Source organism: Scyliorhinus canicula, chromosome 20 (assembly GCF_902713615.1).
Source record: "Scyliorhinus canicula chromosome 20, sScyCan1.1, whole genome shotgun sequence".
In the NCBI taxonomy this organism is placed as follows: domain Eukaryota; kingdom Metazoa; phylum Chordata; class Chondrichthyes; order Carcharhiniformes; family Scyliorhinidae; genus Scyliorhinus; species Scyliorhinus canicula.
Window position 1 is genome coordinate 21655844 of NC_052165.1, and position 20483 is coordinate 21676326.

General features: G+C 40.3%; 1 protein-coding gene across 4 annotated transcripts in view; it reads left to right on the forward strand.

Annotated features, from left to right (window-relative positions):
- The window catches only part of lrriq1 (leucine-rich repeats and IQ motif containing 1), a 281000-nt gene extending 261019 nt beyond the window's left edge, over window positions 1-19981 (forward strand). For all 4 annotated transcript variants that reach the window (XM_038780687.1, XM_038780683.1, XM_038780684.1 and 1 more), the window contains exons 25-27: window positions 12084-12144; window positions 12638-12758; window positions 19765-19981. In XM_038780687.1, coding sequence (XP_038636615.1) covers window positions 12084-12144; window positions 12638-12758; window positions 19765-19889 — 307 coding nt within the window. In that variant the 3' untranslated portion in view covers window positions 19890-19981. The remainder of the gene's footprint in view (window positions 1-12083; window positions 12145-12637; window positions 12759-19764) is intronic.
- Window positions 19982-20483: the final 502 nt, after the last annotated feature.

Below are 20483 nucleotides of genomic sequence, written 5' to 3' on the forward strand. Positions count from 1 at the left end.
GGTCACACTCGACCAGCTGCGATTGACGGGCCACATTGTTCGCATGCCCGACACCAGACTCCGGTGCTCTACTCCAATCTACGCAATGGCAAACGATCACTAGTTGGGCAGAGGAAACGCTACAATGATATTCTGAAAGCCTCCCTAAATAAGTGCAACATCCCCATCGACATGTGGGAGTGCCTTAGAATGCACAAACTGGTGAAGAAGCATCTGAGAAGATGCCAATCACCTGAAGCATCGTAAGATGGAGCACGCGGAGGCCAATCGTAAGCAATGGAAAGATAACACAGAATCCAGAGCATCTCACCCACCTACCTCATAAAACACCACGTGCCATACCTGTGGCAGAGCCTGTGGATCCAGGATTGGACTATTCACCACTGCAGAACCCACCTCCACGGAGTGGAAGCAAGTCATCCTCGACCCTGAAGAAAGTAAAGTCATTGTTGCTTCCAATGAGCCTATGGCACAATACTCCTACTAATTTGTGTAAGTTCTGTTATCTGATTGAAGCTTGTTTCCATTCAGCCAGCCAGCCTAATGCAAAGAAGGTGGTAGAGCAAAAGTTGTATGTATCAGTATGAGCGTGACTCAAATGTGCTATAATCATATCATAGATTCCTTTATGTGTCCACCAACATTGCTATCTATGATGCTTGTGCCCTCTCTCTAACATGACGGCACAGTGACACCGTGCGTAGCACTGCTGCCTCACGGAAACAGGACCTGGGTTTGATTCCGACCTTGGGTGACTGTGTGGAGTCTACACATTCTCCCCATATCTGCGTGGGTTTCCTCCGCTAGTTCCAGTTTCATCCCACAGTCCAAAGATGTGCAGGGTAGGTGCATGCTAAATTGCTGTTTACTGTCAAACATTTAGATGGGATTATGAGGTAATGGGGAAAGAATGGGAAATTGGGCCTGGGTAGGGTGCTCTTTATGAGGATTGGTGCTGACTTGATGGGCTGAATGGCCTTCTACCCTGCAGAGATTGTATGATGATGGGCGTTTCCTCCACTAGTGCCAACACTTGCTTTAATGTTCGCTATCTTCTTGATCAAGTAATGTCTGCCAGGATATCTTGCAAAAAGAGTGGGAGTGGGTTAGTGTCTGTGCCAAATTGAAGTTTTGTGAATATAGTTTGGGTGCAGAAGAATTGATAGTGATTATGAGTGCAGTAGCAGATTCTGACTATGCATTTGCAACCAGAGGTAGATGCTTTTGCAATTGGATGAAAAGCATGGAAAGCGCAAGAGGAAAAATTTGTACTGCTGGGGTTAAAACAAGATGAATGAAATGAATGAATGAAAATTGCTTATTGTCACGAGTAGGCTTCAATGAAGTTACTGTGAAAAGCCCCTAGTCGCCACATTCCGGCGCCTGTCCGGGGAGGCTGGTACGGGATGAGGAGGATTGTGCAGAAAGTAAATGGAGATGTGAGTGGGGACCTTTGTGGATCTGATAAAGTCATTTATTTTCCTGGATTATTGTTAGGTTCTTGTGATACTTACGGTATTTACATGGTCAGCCACCTCTCTCCAATGCATTTTCACAATTTGCTAAGTCACCAACATTAACCACTGTGTAAGAGGACCCCTTCAAACTACTTTCTTGTTGTTCATCACGCAAACTGTAAGTCTGGAGGCCCTACCTACAGCCATCTTCTCGGCAGACAGAGAAAAAGAGTCTTACTGTCCACAATACAATTCTCACCTTAAGAATTGAAGACTCCCTCGGGAACAATATGCTCGTGCTTGCCTTGGAGGAGATCTTTACAGTGAAATTATTATAAGATAGCTATCGGAATTACCAGAAATGTAGTAGTTGGACAGAATACAAATAATCTGAGATATGCGGGTGACAACTGTAATTATCATAGATACAGAGGAAAATATTCAACATGTATCCCATTGAATCCAAGGATGCAGTGGCTGCATTACTGATAAAGCTTCTCAAGCGCTCTTATCTGCCGCAGTTCAGGTTTCCGTGTAATACAGGAGCCTGGTGGACAACACAACAGTAATTACCATTAAAATGTAGCAAAACAGAATGCAGGGTAACATCAAGAAAAAGGATGACACCGAGATGCAAAGTAACAGTGAAATCATAAGAAATAAAGCAAGTAGAATTATTTTCTTCACTTGGTAGCCTGATAACATCTGGTGGGAAAAGGGACCAAGAAAGACATCATGAAGAGCAAAACATTTGCAAAAGAAACCTTCACAAAAATGTCAGACCTCTTTAGCAATACGAACATCAATGTGAACGTACAGAATGAGATTACTAAAATTCTACATCATGTTAATGTTACTGGATATAAAAGTTTGAATATGAGCAAGGCAATGAAGGTAAATTAAAGGCAACAAAGATGTGGAGCTGGATTCTCCACTCCCCGATGTCGAAATCGCATTTGGCGACAGGGTGGAGAATCCGTTTTGGCCCCACAATCGGGAGCGGTGCCGGTTTTTGTATTCTCCGCCCATGAAAAGCGACGGACTCTCGGAGTACGCTGCGCCGATTATCCATGGCCTCACTGCCTGAGGCCCGCCCCACGATGCTCCGTCCCTGACCGGCCAAGTTCCCGACGGCATGGGTTACGTGTGCTCACACTGTTCGTGAACTCAGTGTAGCGGCTGCAGACTCATTCCGGGGCCCCCACAGTCAGGGGGAGGGCCAATCCGTGGGCAAGGGGGGATTGATTGGGGGTTGGGGGCACTGTGGGGGGCGGTCAGGGGCACGTGAGTGGCCGAAGAGGACACTACCTTTGTGGTCCGGGTCTGAGAGCTGAGTCTGCCGTGGATCACGATGCGGCTGCTGCATGCCACCGCCGTGAGCATGCATGGCCTCGGAACCGGAAGTGTCGAGGGCCGTATTGGCAGCTAGAGCTGTGAGCTCTGCGCTGCCTCCCTGCTAACCCCCAGCAAAACAGTGAATCGGTGCCCGTTTTCACGCCAGCATGGGGACGTAGTCTCCAAAACGGTGGGTGGCGGCCATTTGTCGGGAGGGTAGTAGAGCCAGCCATTGCAGCATTCCCGGTCGTGGGAATTAACGCGCAATAGCGCCTGCTGAGAGCGGCTTTAAAAATGGCAGTCGCGACCAACTTTAAAAAATGGGGGCATACTGCGCATGCATGTCCGTTCATCAGTGCGCATGCGGCCGGGAGTGCTAGGACCTGAACCCGTGGTCAAAGTGCAATTGTGCATGATGTCAGCTGACTGCTTGGTGATCATGGTTCATCACCAATGATGAACAAGTCTATGACCTTGATCTGTTTTGCATCCCTAAACATTACTGTAATAATCTGGGGAGAGTAAATATTCCTCATGTTTTAATCATGGACAGAACTGAACGTTTGGCAAGGGATATAATGAAAGCCATGGGAAATCATCACATCATCGCCCTCTGTGTACTGAAGGGCGGCTATAAGTTTTTTGCTGACCTTTTAGACTACATTAAAGCATTAAATCGAAACAGTGAGTCGTCAATCCCAATGAAGGTGGGCTTCATCCGCTTGAAGAGTTGCTGTCATGATTAGTGAACAGGGGAGCTACTCAGAGTTTAAGAACTGAGGTACGAAATCCACGCTCTCCTTCTGTGAACCTGATTGGAGTGAGATCGTGAGGATCAAGCAGGCCCACCTCTCAAAGGTAAGAGAAAATGGTAGGTCACGAAGGTCAGCCAGCGTGGGTCGTGAACGTCGGCCGGCGGTGTCCCGAAGGTTGGCCAGTTGGTAAAAATGGGTCCCCGGAAAGAAAGTTTGAAAAATACAGTATTAGACTGATTGCTGCGATGAAGAGATTGGCATATGAGGAGGTATTGAGTCGACAAGACTATATTCTCTTAAGTTTAGAAGAATGAGAGATGATATTTAAGCATATAAATTTATTTTAGGACTTTTTTGTTGGGGGTAGAGGGAGGCTGGGTAAGGATATTGGACCTTTCCCATGGCTGGGAAGTCTACAACTAAGGGTCACAGTATAACTGAGATGAGGAAAATTTATTTCATACAAAGAATTGTGAATCTTTGGAATTCTCCACTCCAGAGAGCGAGGGACTTTTTAAAATTAATTCAAGGGATGTGGGCATTGCTCGTTGGATCAGCATTTATTGCCCATCCCTAATTGTGCTTGAACTAAGTGACCATTTCAGAGGGCATTGCTGTGTGTTTGGAGTCACCTGTAGCCAGACCAGATGAGGACGTCAGATTTCCTTCCCTAAAGGGCATTAATAATAATTAGTGTCACAAGTAGGCTTACAGGCTTACTGTGAAAATCCCCTAGTCGCTAAGGCACCTGTTCGGGTACACTGAGGGAGAATTCAGACTGTCCAATTCACCTAACAAGCACGTCTTTCAGGACTTGTAGGAGGAAACCCGCGCAGACATGGGGAGAATCTGCAAACTCCGCACAGACAGTGACCCATGCCAGGTCCCTGGCCCTCTGAAGCAACAATGCTAACCACTGTGCTGCATTAGTGAACCAGATTTTTTTTACGACAATCAACAATGGTTTCATGGTCATCATTAGACTTTTAATTCCAGATTTGTATTGGATTCAGATTTTGCCATCTGCTGTGGTCGGATTCAAACCTAGTTCTCAAGACCATGACTCTGGGTCTCTGATTACTAATCCAGTGGCAATACCTCTACATCCCCACCTCACACATTGAATATATTCAAGTTAGAAACCAACAGATCTTTAGATTCTAAGTGAATTAAGGATATAATGTTTGTGACGAAAGATGGAGGCAGGGATGTTCCGTAACCAGTACCCCCAGCCAGCCCCCAAGTGGGTTTTCCAGCAGCAGAGGCGGCTCACCATTGACCGCTGGCGGATTCCTCCGTCCTGCCAAAGTGAATGACCATTTGAGTTGCTCACCACTGCGCTGCCAGGGAACCTGCTGTGGGAGCTTGCCTTTGGCTGAACCTGTCTCGCTGACAGAAAGACCAGCCAGAGGTGAGGTAGAAGATCAGGTGAGCGTTCTGAATGATCAAGCAGGCTCTAAGGATGGCTACTTCTGTTTTTTATGTTCTTTAACTAGCAGCAGACGAAAAACACATCCCAGCTCTCTTATAAGTAAGCTGTCTGCAAGGAGTGCAATTAGCACTGATAGCTAGGTGGGATGATGATGCAGTGGTTAGCACTGCTGCCTCACAGCACTGAGGACCCAGGCTCGATTCCAGGTTACTGCCGTGTGGAGTTTGCACATTCTTCCCGAGTCTACGTGGGTCTCACGCCCACAATCCAAAGATGTACAGGGTAGGTGAATTGGCCACGCTAAATTGCCCCTTAATTGGAAAAAAAAGAATTGGGTTCTCTGAATTTATTTTTTTTAAAGGCACTGGTAGTTCATCCTAAGTATTAAAATGAAACCCAAAGTATAATCAGTACCCCAGTGACATCACCTGACGCATATAACACATGCCACCCTTTGCCAACTATATTTATGAAACTTGAACATTGCATTGATGTTCTAATAGCATCCCAACCAATAATGTTTATTGCTGTAGCATCACTCACTTCTTTACTTTTATACTCTGCGCATCCATTTACAAAACCTAACTTGCCACACCTTTTTTTCACACCTGTTGGTACTCTTATTTTACCTTCTAATAAGAGTCAATAGTCTGGTTGATTGGAGGTGTCAAAATATGACTTTATTGCTAATTATTCACTTGAATACCCTTGAATAACTGAATCAAAACTTATAAACAAAATATCAAGCAATACAGAAAAAGGTCACCATGGCAAAAATCATAAAACATAAAGAAAGCACTTTAACACACACAAACAGATAGATGATTCAAGAATTCAGGAACAAAGACCTCTTTTCTCTGGTTTAACCCCTCATGTACGCACATTGGTTTCTAATTCTCAGCTGAGACTTCTTGGTTTGTTCAAATGAATGTCTGGTACTTAGAGAATGATTTGTTCATCAAACATTGGACCTTACTTAAGATTGACTGGTGCCTATCAAAACTAACTCAGCATCTGCGTGTGCAGTCTCAGGAAAATTACTGGATATGTTTCTCACACATTCCATGTTACACAGCTTGGCCAAGAGACCTTCCTGTAACTGATCATTTGATTGGTCAGAGAACATCCTGAGTCCTGAATACACTGGAATGCAATGGCTGATTCATTATGTGAAATAATGACTAAAACAATGACTGGATTCCCACAGCCAAGACACTTTTAATAATTTTATCGTTCAGCTACATGCATTCAACTAAAACTATGAGTAAATCAATACCTTTATCAACTTGTCCTCTCACTTTTCAAGATTTGTGTATATGAGCCTCTTTGTGTCTTTGCAGTTCTTTTAAAGATCTACAAGTTAAGGGATATTTATTTTCATTCTTCCTCTAGAGATTTATTGCTTCATAGTTATCGGCATTAAATTTCATCTGACATCCTTCTGCACAATCGACTAGCCTGCCCATATTCTCCCAAAATCATTTACAGGTTTCTTCACAGTCAACAACACTCCCTATTTTTTCTAATATCTTGTTTGATCTCACCGGTACTTATTTATGCCTTGCTGCAGATCATTAGTATTAAAGTTGCCAATGCTGACTTTATTTTTCATAGAAAAATATGGTACTAACTTGGCTCTGTAGCTTACTCTGGAAATAGAAAATCTAAGTTACTATCTCTACATTTTATGTTTCTTTCCGATTATTTTCATGGGGCTCGTGCACCCTTCCCGCAGTTCCATAGCAGACTATTCATATGGGAACAGCAAAAAACATGGATTTACAAATCAGAATTTCGAATAGGCCTGCCCAATTTTAGGCCTCAAGCCTAATTTATGTGAAAATAGTTTGCTGCAGACACCTGCAAAGCATCGCCCAGCAACTCACCAATGGAGAACATTTGAATTTGAGGTTGCTGTGTTGAATGTAGATCAGGTACATCTTGAGCAAAAGTGGGAGATGACCAGGCAAGGGAGGGAGTAGCCAGGAGTTGGGGGAGCAATAAGGACAAGGTGAAATTGATCAGTGGCCAGCAGAACCCTGTGCTTTAATGTGGAACAGTCATTGAGTTTTTTTTTGCTGATTATTCAGAGTTTTGAAAGAAGCCAGGAATCTGCAAGCATCTCTTCTAATTAACATGTAATCAATAAAAAAATCTGATTTTAAGAATTACCATGTAATTCACGTAAGGATGTGCATAAGATAAACGAGCTTCTCACTGACACTAGGATGTACCTATTTACAGTGATTAGAATTTGTGGCCTGAAAAAAACAGTTGTGTTGCACATAACTTTGCCTTATCGGCAGAATAGGACATTGAGTGCTATGTGTTATAACATCAGCATCCTTATAAAAATAACTGTTTCTTGAAACAGCCTGGCAAGCAATCTCTGCTATTACCGTAGATTCTCCAGTTTGATATGCCAAGCCAAATTTGCTTTGAAAGAAAATGATTTTTGTAAATCTCAGTTCTTCAAACGCTTGCCACACAACAAAGGGGGAATGTTTAACCAGATGTTCTCCTATAAGAAGAAATGGGTAGATGTCGCTTTTAGGAACAGCGCCTTTTCTAGGAATCATGCACAAATTGGCTGCCGTGTTTCTTACATTACAACAGTAGCGACACTTACGAAGTGATTTCGGGTCTCCTGTTGTCATGCAGGTCGCTATGTAAATGCAAGTCTTTATTTTTCATTTGTTCCATAAGAATGTCATGTGACAGTACTTCAATAAAGTAATTCTTTAGTTGAAATGAACAGAAAGATAAGGAAGATGTAATGAACTCCAATTAGCTTTATTGGTTGGCCAATTGGAGTATGAGCTCCCTCAATGATAGCTCATTGAGGGGGCCCATATAAGCACCTGTGTAGGCTTTGTGAGCCAGTCTTAAGTTGACTGGACTGCTAGCAGCACTGTTTGGAGCTGCTCCTGTAATATCGTTATTGTAAATAAATATTGGTGTGGTGACGGAACTCCTGCCTCCCGTGGATTACTACAGGAGACCTGGCATTTGTAATTTTGTTTAAAAGCACATTTTGTCTTGCAAGGACCAGCACATTGTCTTAAACTTGGCAAAACAAACATCTTTTAGCACTTGCCGTCAATAGATACCTTATAAAGGATCATGGAAGAACTCACCCACCTTTCCTAAATAAATCTGAAATAATCAAAATAAAATGTCCACAATCAAATCCACTAATATAGATAATTTGGCTCTGATCAAGAGTCATCCAGACTCAAAAGGTTTGCTCTGTTCTCTCTCCACAGATGCTGTCAGACCTGTTAAGATTTTCCATCATTTTCTGTTTTTGTTAATATAGATAACTTAAAGTTAAGACTGGTCAGAAGTTCTATCTAAATTTGATCTATTTAGCTCAAGTAAGGTTCATTTCAATGTGTGGTATGATAATGTAGTGGTTTTGTTACTCAACTACTAATCAAGAGACCTGGACTAATAACATAGAGAACAGGAGTTCAGATTAATCAATGGCAGTTTGAGAATTTGAATTCAGCATTTTAATTATCTATAAAAAAAACACAAAGCTGTCAGATTGTCATTAAAATCAAACAGGTTCATTAATTGCTTTTAAACAGGGAAACCTGCTGTTCTGACCTGATCCAGTCAATGTGTGACCTAATTGTCACACCAACATTGTTTACTTTAAACTGCCCCTTGAAGTGGGCACTCAGTTGTAAAAGCCACTAGTGGTTCAAGGAGATGATCCACCATCATGTTTAAAAGATAGTTAGGAGTGGTTAATAATTGCTATCCTTGCCAGTAATGCCCAGATCCCAAGAATGAATTAAAGACATGAACCCAGAGATATCTGTTAGCAGTATTCATAGATGAATGTTTAGCATGTTTGCTTGATGTTCCTTTGTTGTTCCAGTGGAGGTGTTAATGTGTTAACGGCTGTGTTAAAATTGTCGATAATGTTAAACCGTTGAAGACTTGTTTGATGATATTGACTGATGTAATTTGTAAATTATAGTGATGTTAATGTCTTTGCATCTGTTTGTTTCACAGTTCTAGGTCAAAACTAATTCAGATGAAGGCACTATGTAGATTTACTTTACCCTTAGAAAGTGAACAGACTGAATATAGCAACAAATGTTGCAGCAATTTAAAAGTGATTGGAATACTGTCCCATATTCTTGGAGATCACTTAGAAGTACAGTGCCTCTGTTCCATCATATTAATCCACATTCAGTTTATTTTTGCCATGAATTTTCCAGAATGTCCTTTTTAAAGGATAATTTCTCTCTGTGTGCCCCTGAATCTCTGTGCAAGTAACTTCAACTTCTCTTGCACGGTGTAATTCTGATTTTAAACGGTTTTTGGCCATGGGGGTGGGGGGAGGGCAGGAGGAAAGGTTTCTAGCTACAGGGCAGAGGGAGGGGAGGGTTTGCTAGTAGGATATGGTGTAGATATGACAGATCATCATTCTCGGTTGGGGATGTAAATAAATAGCCAAACTGCACCGTACTCACTGGTTTTTAACCTAAAGCTATATCTCAGACTATAACTTTTCTTTCACAATTTCCTGCAGCTGAATGCTTGCCATTACTGGTCCTGAAAAACAATTAGACACGCTGTATAAAATGTCTTTGGCACGCCTTAGGCTTCTTGGGAGCGATCATGTGCATTTTGTTACTGTGTATGTTTTTGTTGTCTTGTATTCATTTATCCCAACAGAGCACATCAAACGGCAGTCATGCATTATGTGAAAATACATTAACTTGCCAGTTTAATAAAAACTTTCCTGAATTTTTGCCAAAAGGAATAGTGGATCAATTATTTAAAATGTAATTCATTTTCTTTAAACTCATATATTCATATTGATCTGGCACTAAAATTCAGGTATGAGGAGGTTCCTATTTTATACTTGTGTATGCAGCACTGAAGTAAACTCAGATTTATCCTATATAATATAATCTTAATTCGTACAAGGTAGTTTCTTTTGATGTTATTAAACTTGAAAAAGACATGAAGGCCTGAATTTATCTGGTACTTTTAAATTAGACCATTGTAACACTCAAAATATACTTCATTCAAGTCAAACAATAGTCAAACAGGGCGTTTATAGCTTACTATTCTACATAACACTATTTACGTAGGAAGGTAGAAGTCATTCTTATACCATAGAATTCCAAATGCCCTTTCTTCAAACATAGAAAGCTTACTATAGTCTGCATTAATATATTCAATACCTTGGTTTAAACTGTTGTTCATTAGGTTGTTGCAAGTAAGATAATTAAATGACAAATGTGAGGACATTAATGACAATAAAACAATTTGATCATGCTACCGAATCAGTTGATATTTCTGCTCGAAGACTTGCAGTTTAATGAAAAAAGTCGTGATTTACAGGCTGTTCGCGCCGGTGGGATATTCCGGTCGCAAGCGGGATGTCCCGTTGACAACGGTAGGGTCAGTAAATCCCACTCGTGGGTCGCCTTCGCCACCGAAAAACACACGGTGGGTTAGGCAGTAAATCCTGCCCAAAATGTGAGACTTTTCCTACTTTAACTCTTTCAGTGTTTGTGGGCACGATCAGACAGCCACGCTGCACCTGAACAGCAGCACGTGGGATCAACCCAGCTCGGAATGGCTTGCGAGATCTGATGCGATCTCACAAGACGTTGTGATGTAACTCCTGCCCGTTGTGGGTGAGACCGGCTTTTGGCCATCTGCATATTAGAGCAAGACAGCTCACCTCACTCTAATATGAAATTTCCAGAGCATTGGGAATCTATCCCCTTCGTCTCGGAGAGAACTCGGGTGAGTGCCGTTCAGCACTGGTCACCACAAAAAGAGACCAGATGGAACGGCACTTGTGGGGGTCTTGCAGGGAATCGGAGACCCCCAGGTCTCTTTGCAACTAGCTAACCTGTAAAGCTACCAAGTATTTTATTCAATGCACAACAATGTTCTTTGGGCAGGGTAGTACCCTGGGGCTGCTGGTGCCACCCAGGCAGTGGGTGTGTTTCTCAGCATTGTGTTTCTCAGCACAGCAAGTGCCAGGAAACATGCAGCTAAACATGCTCACTGTGAGACTTTGTTCCCATTGAGTTAAATCACACCCATATACATATATATATATATATATATATATTTGCTGTGCATTGAATAAAATACTTGGTAGCTTTACATGTCAGCTAGTTGCAAAGACTTGGGCCGGAATTTAATGGTCCCCAGCGACAGATTGGAAAGAGGAGGCCCCCATCAGTTTCCAGAGGCCAATTGAGGCACTTAAATAGCTAATTAGGTAGAAAATGTGAAAAGGGAGAATAAAAATATTTTAAAATAAAAAATAGCTAATTAGGACCTCATCGTCCAGCATCCGTATTTGAATAGGGATCTGGCTTCAGAAACAGAGCGACTCTCAGCCACCCACTAGGCAATAAGTTCCCCCAGCTTGCCAGGGCTCCTCTGCCTGGCCCTGGCAATTACTTTCATCTAGAGGCTCCTTCTGGTTAGCCTCTTTACAGTGCCGGCAGTGACCACCACTCCCTGTGGTGTTCCCAGCCATTGATTGGCAGCTCTTGGAAACACGATATCCACCTGACACACAAAGGTCCAGTGGGAAATTGCCACCGATGGAGCCGGGATCCCTGTAGTCAGCAGGGGGGCTGCCTAATTGGGACTTAATCCCTATCGGGCTCCCACTTTAGTCACCAGCCCTCCATGTGTTAGATTGTTCACGGCCATTAAATTCCACCCTTAGTCTACGTGACTGGTTGTGGTACAGTAAAAAGAACAGAAATTAATTATACAAGAAATAAAACTTTCACCAAATAGTACTGTTGCAGAATTATAGTGGTTTGGAAACTTCTTATGTTTTCTGAAGGTTATAAATAACATTCCATTATTGCAATAGGAAATGGATCACTTTGATGTTTTAGGCAGAATGTGGCATTACTAATTTGTGCCATGTATTGGTGAATGCAATCTAATATTGGGCATTATATATAATGTTAAGTTTATTTCAATATTATATTATTTCCAGATAATTTACTTAAAATTGTGCATTTCAATAAGTCTAAATTTAGATGAGCACATTAGACTTATTATGTTGTGCTTGTTTCTCTTTCGGTTTTCTAGTCTTCACTTCCTGCCAGAGTTAGATGCAGAAGTACTGAATGGTGGCCGGGTTCAACTCATGGTAAGAACTTGCCTCCAGCTATAAACCAGTTTAGTGCACACACAATTCTATATGGATAAACTTTAATACTAAGGTGATGTGCATTTTCATTGTTAATCTGACTTCTAAAAATGTTAGGCCCTAATACACTTATTACATTTATTACAGTACATATATTGAGATTATCTACTTTGTTCTATATATCTTAATACTTCTGCTGCTTTTGCAGCCTTTGATATAGAAAGAAAGACTTACACTCAATCCACTAGGAGGTTTCTAGTTCACATCTATGCAAAGATTTACTTCCAGAATGTTAGGGCAAGCATTTTTAACTGTTTAACTGTTTTAAAAGTTGTGGAATAATTTTGAATAAGCTGCAATGAACTAATAATGAATAACTGTCTTCCCATAGAGTTAGAGTAAATAGATGCTATTTGTAAACAATTTTCACTTCAATTAATATTTAATGATTTGCATGCAGAGCAAATAATTTACTTTTGCTTTGTTACCTCAGGCAAGTCATGTAGGTAGAGAATGCTCAGACTTGGACGTTGTCTCCGTAACCAGTGGTAGTACCATAAACCAACCAAATGATGGATTGAATTATCGTCACTGGCACTCATCGGAATCTACAAGTAAGTCAGAATTCTATATTCTTTGAATTTACTATTTGTATCTGAATTGTTGAAATTGTACAGATGTTGGAATTTTTTTTTTTTAAATAATTTTTATTGAGAAATTTTGATTTTATACAACAATAACGCACCTTAGTAAAATACCGAAAATAACAATAATATTAACAATCATATACATTCGCCCCATCCCCATGAACAACCCAGCATTTTAACAACAACGCAAATTAACACACTATAAAGTTACAGAATAAACACTACAATAGATGTTGGAATTTTAATGTTTCAGTTCTTGCCCGCAAACTACATTATTTCTATCATTTAATGGTAACGTAGCTTAAATTATAACTATAATGCAATTGCTTTAATATATTTTTATTTCACCAGATATTAGAAATCCATAACTTGTGTATTGCATATAAAGTGAAAGATGGAAGTGCATTACAGGATTCTACTATTGTAGCTCATAAGACAAAAAGGAGACGGTTCTTCGAAAATTATGTTCTACTAAGCTAGTTAATTCTACCTCACATGATGTCCTGCATATTCTGGAGCTGCACATTTGTTTAATGCTTAGTTCTGTTCAAGTTTATATTATATCTATTTCAGTTGTTTATGATGAGGACAGCCATTTTGATTTGGCATTCTGACAGGATACAGAACTTTTCCTGAATGTCTTTGAATGAACCTCATTTGCCAACTTTGGACACCAATCCTCATAGAGTATTCAAGATTGTGTTACAACTATAACAGAGGTTCAACACTAAATCTTAAGAGATTTATTTTAAAAACGTATACATAGGCAATTAATTTGCACTTTCTAATGAAGAATGCCTTAGTCCTATATGATGGTACTAACCAAGAAAGAACAGAATGTCCAAACAGGCCAAGTTGGAATATCTCCTTTTATTCCACAAGCAGCTGTTGCTTTGTTTCTCGTCACGAACCAACAGATTATATCCTGTTAAACATGATTCTATTGGATGTTGTTTGCATTATATTTTTATCCTATTTTTACTCCTTGCTGTATCGAAGGCCAGGACATTTTGAATAGCCAAAATGAGGAGTTAAATTCAACAAATTGGCCAATGAATCTATGACTGCCAAGCCAGTTTTGTAGGTGTAAATGATTCCTAAACCTCCAGTATGGTAGAATGGCCACACATGCATTGCCTCATGTGTTGGTAAAAGCTCCAGAACTGTAGAGGCATTCAGGAGCTACGCCTGAACAAACATTAGCCTCTTTCCATATGCAAATATGGATTTTTTAAAAATAAATTTAGAGTACACTTTTTTTTTTCCAATTAAGGGCAATTTAGCGTGGCCAATCCACCTACCTGCACATCTTTGGGTTGCGAGGATGAGGCCCATGCAGACACGGGAGAATGTGCAAACTCCACATGGACAGTGACCCGGGGCCAGGATCGAACCCGGGTCATCAGTGTTGTGAGGCAGCAGTGTTAACCACTGCACCACTATGCCACCCCGCAAATATATGCCTGTATCTAATGCCTGTAATAGAACTCCTTCCTGAAAGTGAGCTGCCCTGAACATGCCTAGCAGAGGGTCTGCTGCTCTCAGAAACAATGGTTTTCATTTATTTGGCACCTTTAACATAGTCTACCTGCAAACTTTCAAGGACTGCTGGGAGTTGGCACCATAAAGGTAGACTTTGTAAAAATAAAATGCAGAGTGGTAAAGGGTGTACTGCAGTTGATGTTGTGTACTTGGATTTTCAAAAGGCGTTTGACATAGTACTACATAATAAACATGTAAGCAAAATGAAATCTCATGGGATTAAAGGGACAGTGGTAGTAAAGATACAGAATTAGCCAAGGGGCAGAAAGAAGAAAGTAGTGATGAATGGTTGTTTTTCAAATTGGAGACAATTATGCAGTGGCGTTCCCAGGGGTCCCTATTAGGATGGCTGCTCATTTTAAAATATTTTTTAAAAAGATCTTTTTATTGCCATTTCTCACATTTATAAACAATTGCTCATTTTGAAATTTGCTGGACATAATTTCAAAGTTTACATTTGATGCAAAACTTGGAAATGTAGTGACCAATGAGGAGAATAAGATAAGATTTCAGGAGGACATGGGCAAACTGGTAAAATAGATTGACATGTGACAGATGCAGTTTGACATAGTGAAGTGTGAAGTTATATATTTTGATAGGAAGAATGAGAAGAGGCAAAGTTAATTAAAGGGTACAATTTTAAAGAGGGTGGAAAAACAAGAGAGAGCAGGGGTGTATCTACACAAATTCTTGAAAATGTTAAGAAGTCTGTTTTTAAAAAGTATGGAATCCTTGGCTTTATTAATAGATGAATAAAGCACAAATAAAGGAAACAATGCTAAACATTTAGAACATACAGGTTAGGCCTCAGCTGGAGCATTGTTTTCTGGGCACCACAAGTAGGATGTCAAGGAGCGGGTGCAGCAAGGATTTACTAAAATAGTGCCAGGAGTGAGTGACTTCAGTCTTATGGAGAGACTGGAGAAGCTGGGTTGCTACTAAGAGCTTTTGATTGAGGTGTTCAAAATCAGGAATGTTCTTTATAAAATAAAAAAGCTATTTCTTTTTTCAAAAACATTTTATTGAGGTATTTGTAATTTTCTAATAATAACAACAACAGAAAAGAAAGCAAATCCAAATTTAAATGTAGTACATGAATTATTTCAATTCCGAACATGTCCCTCCTACCCTTAAGAGAAAATAACCTAATTCCCTCCCCCCTTTAGATTTTTGCCTCTGCTGACAGTTAATTTTCCCTGAAGAAGTCGACAAACGGCTGCTACCTCTGGACGAACCCTAGCGTTGACCCTCTGAGGACAAATTTGATTTTCTCAAGACTGAGAAATCCAGCCATGTTGCTAACCCAGGTTTCGGATTTTGGGGGCTTTGAGTCCCTCCATGCTAACAATATCCGTCTCCGGGCTACCAGAGAGACAAAAGCCAAGACACCAGCCTCTCTCGCCCCCTGGACTCCCGGATCTTCCGACATTCCAAAATTCGTCACCTCTGGACTCGGCACCAGTCGTGTTTTTAGTACAGTGGACATGACGTGCAAAATCCTGCCAGAATCCCCTAAACTTCAGGCATGCCCAAAACATATGGACTGATGATTTGCTGCACCACCCCCACCCTCCCCCCACTATCCCGCCCCCGCACACCTCGCACATGTGCCCTCTATCACACAAACTTGCTCATCCGGGCCACCGTCATGTGTGCCCGGTGAACTCCTTAAATTGTATCAGGCTAAGCCTGACACATGATGAGGATGTGTTAACTCTGCTCAAAGCATCTGCCCACAGACCCGCCTCTATCTCTCCCCCTAACTCATCTTCCCACTTGCCCTTTAGCTCTTCTACCTGTGTTGCCTCCGACTCCATAAGCTCTTTGCAGATATCCGATACCTTCCCCTCTCCCACCCTTGTTCTGGAAACTACCCTGTCCTGTATCCTCCATGGAGTAGGAGCGGAAAGGTCAAAACCTGCCTTCACAAAAAGTCCCGTACCTGCAGATACCTGAATACATTTCTTGCTGGCAGTTCAAATTTTTCCTCTAAATCCTTCAAGTAAGGGAAGCTCCCATCTATGACTAGATCGCTCAGCCTCTCAATCCCTGCTCTCTTCCATCTCCGAAACCACTCAACCAGCCTTCCTGGTACAAATCGATAGTTATTGCAAATCGGGGTCCAGACCGATGCTCCCTCCACTCTCATATGTGTCCTCCACTGCCCCCAGACTCTCAGGGCCGCCGGTCTTATGGAGTACCAGGCTGGCGGAAAAAAAAACTATTTCTAATGCCATAAGAATCAGTAAGCAGAGAATACAGATTTAAGCTAATTGTCAAAAGAACCAGAGGCGAACTGAGGGAACATCGTTTTATGAAATGAAAAATGAAAATTGCTTATTGTCATAAGTCGGCTTCCAATGAAGTTACTGTGAAAAGCCCCTAGTCGCCAGATTCCGGCACCAGTTCAGGGAGGCTGGTATGGGAATTGAACTATTCTGCTGGCCTGCTTTGGTCTGCTTTCAAAGCCAGCGATTTAGCCCTGTGCTAAACGGGGCTGGTTTAGCACACTGGGCTAAATAGCTGGCTTGAAATGCAGAGCAAGGCAGCAGCACGGGTTCAATTCCCGTACCAACCTCCCCGAACAGGCGCCGGAATGTAGCGACTAGGGGCTTCAAGGTTCTTGTAAACTTCTTATGCATGACCTGACAGGGTGGTGGAAGCAGATTCAGTAGTAGCATTCAAAAGAAAATTTAATAAATATTTGATGGGGAAAAAATGTACCAAAATATGGAGAAGGAGCAGCAGGATGGGATTAATTGGATGACTGGAACAAAGCACAGATCTCCTTCAATGCTGCATCCTTCTCTGTAATAGTTTTTAACAAGCACAGAGTCAGGGAAAATGATGGGAGAGGCTGCAGAAGTAGAGAGGAAAGAACTAAAGGGAAGGTCTACAATAGGTTGGAAGGCAAGAATTAATAAATGATCAAAGGGATGATGGTGCAAGGCAAAAGGGAGTAGAAACAAAAATGAGTCTAGATGAGCAGTAAATTACGAAAGTAGAATCACCTGATCTCCAAAAAATAGGAAATGGGAAAACATGGTTATATTTGAATTTGGTAAGTATCTAATTAAACAAACAACTGCTAATCTTAACTCCTCTTGTTCTGGGATAACGCACCAAAAGAAATGATTTCTCTCTCCACCCAACAAATCCTTTAATCAAGTTAAACACGTCAATTGTATTGCACTTATCTTCTATACTCAAAGGAGTACACGCCTAGTTCATGTAACCTATCCTCATAACTGAACCCTTTTAACCCTGGTATCATTCAGGTAAATGTGAGCTGCATCCCCTCCAAGGCATCTTTTTTTAGGTATGCTGCCTAGAATGAATGCAATACTCCAGATGTGATCTTCCAGAGCTTTATATCACTGCAGCATAACTTCCACTCATTTATACTCCACTTTCCTCAAGATGAAAGCAAACATTCCATTTGGCTTTTTAATTCCATTTTTACCTGTCCACTGTTTTTTTTTGGTTATTTCAACTCATGAAACACTAAATATTTTTGTCTGATTAATGCTTTGGGGAATTTTCTTACTTTAAAGTTGCAGGAGAGGCTGCAGAAGTAGAGAGGAAAGAACTGAAGGGAATGTCTATACGTAAATGAAAATTGTTGTTGAGATTAAAGTATAGATGATGGGCTTGAGAAAGAAAGTATTTGGTTGTCCCTTTCATCAGTCCTGCAACCTCATACTTGCAGAAAAAATTGAAGTAAAGAAAGTTGAAAATTAGACAAAGGGGAATAGAATATGCTGGTGTTGGACTCTGGTTCATGGCAATGGTGTATGAGGCTGAATAAAAAGGAAATTAATTAAACATTGTAATAAATATTTAAGGCATGATGCAAATATTTGCCTCTTGTGTTAGTTTTAAGAAATCTGTAAATGATTGTAAAAAGGCTATGGATTTCTTAAAACCAGAACACAACAGAAAATTTAGAGTTAGAAATGAAAAATTTGTTAAGCCAGGAATAGAAATTATGCGGTTACATTATAAATATGTTCATGTTCTGGTCAGTATTTCTAGCAACATTGTAAATAACTTTGCTGCATATATTTGTGACAACAGCAGTGCATATGACTAGCTAGAACCACAACATTTTGGTGGTGTATTTGCGCACGGGGGGGGGGGAGTTAAATGTATCTTTTCACCAACGGAACTTCAAAGGCAACATCCAAAGAATTATTTGGGAGGGAAATAAAAATTTCAGTTGTCCTTACTCGATGAAGATTTTGTCAGCACAAATGGTACAACCTTCTTGATATACCAGGTGTTTATGGATCTATTTTAACGGCATACGAATATGTAGACTAAGATCTGAGATTGCTTGTGTGTTTTTTTTCCTGACGTATCCGAGGAAATTGCAGCTGTAAATGTTTGAAGAGGTCATTCCACGGACACAGAAAAAAACTTAGGCATGACAGGAAATAGCAAGCGACCTATTTTAAAAGAAAGCTGCCCTCTGAGAAGGATTTTCCTGAAGGTCTTGCATGACAAAGATACTACATAGGGAGAAGGGTACAGGCCATCTCCATGTCCATATTAAATAGGCAGCACAAATATAATAATCTCATTTTTGAAGTATTCATTTGGCTCTTTCCTTGGTCCAGACAAATTGATTTTGATTTTGGCTTTACTAAAATCCATAGAAAAGTTATGGTGTGCTTTATTTGCTAGCTTGTGGATTTCAAATGATGGTACTCATTGCTCTGACATTTTTAAGTGGTGTGTTTTATGATAAAATGGGTTGCTAGATGTGTTGTATATGTCGGTACCGGCTAACATAACTCAAGATAAATGTGTTGTAATTTTTCAAGCCACCATACTGAAATTACGGGGTTGTTTTTAATCTTGGAAGATTTCTAAAAGTTATCCCCTTGAAATAAAACAAATTTTCTTCTGGTTTAATGATGTGTTTGCCAGACCAGCACTTTTTGTTATATAAATGAAGGGACTGGAAAACACAAGGTGTCTATGTTAACAAGTCTTTTAAAATAGTATTCTTTACAATATTCATACCAAAGGGATCCATAGAATCTGATATTATGCCACTAATTCCAACTGACCATATCATTGTCCAGAACAGTTTGCGTAGTTGATCATCTTGCTTTCATGAAATGGAAATAAATGAAGTTTAGGCCTGCAAACAAAGCCAGCTTATTTGGACATTGTGCCATGGGTTAAAATGCTACGGTACCTAAATCAGAGAGATGTATATCTATGGTACTATGTGCATTCTTCAAATTGGGCATCAGCATTACCAAATAATGTGTGCTAAACATGCAAGCTTTTTTATGATTTATATTAGATTCTGAGAAATTGTATCAGTATTTGGTACACTTTATTTTTCATATTATAATTGGTTTATTTAATTTTTATTTATTATTTAGACAATGTATTTCCATTTTTATCTTAAATGTAGAAGCCACTGTACCATTGAAAACTGGCTCCAAACCGTTGAAGCAAGAATGCATATCATTCCGAAACAACCGTGTTCGGCTCAGCACAGGGTGGGGAAGTGGGAAGAAGCGAGGAAAAACTTTGTAATTGTTTTCTGCCTTCTGGCAGAGACAGGTAAAGGTCAATGGATGTGTATGTGATCATAAAGTCTATGTCATTAAAGTTTAACGGTTTTAGCATGTGTTTTGCTCTGGTCATATTGCAATTTAAAACCCATTTATAAATGTAGCCATTTTCCTTCAATGAGAAGAATTATTATTGTTTAACTGATCGCTTGAAAATGATGGTTAGTGATGCCAATTGCATTATAGAATGACTGTTAACTGTTATGTCTCCTTTGCTTTATTATACATTGATTACTATAAATTTCCAATCTCTACCAGTGATTTTCACATAGACAATAAAAGCAAATATTTATAACAAGCATGCAACTGAGTAATTCTTTATGCACTAACTTCTTAACACTGAGAGAACCCCATTGACAGAACAGACCCCAAAAGCTGATCAACATGCTATCTCTGAATATTTAAAATAAGTTAATCCTTTTAAAATAATTTATGAAGGACAATTGTATAATAAATACATTGGTCCCCATAGTTACATTTTACAAGTATCAAAGATGCATAATGACTGCTACATGATGGAGTGAATTACAAGGTCTATCACACCTGAAATAAACAT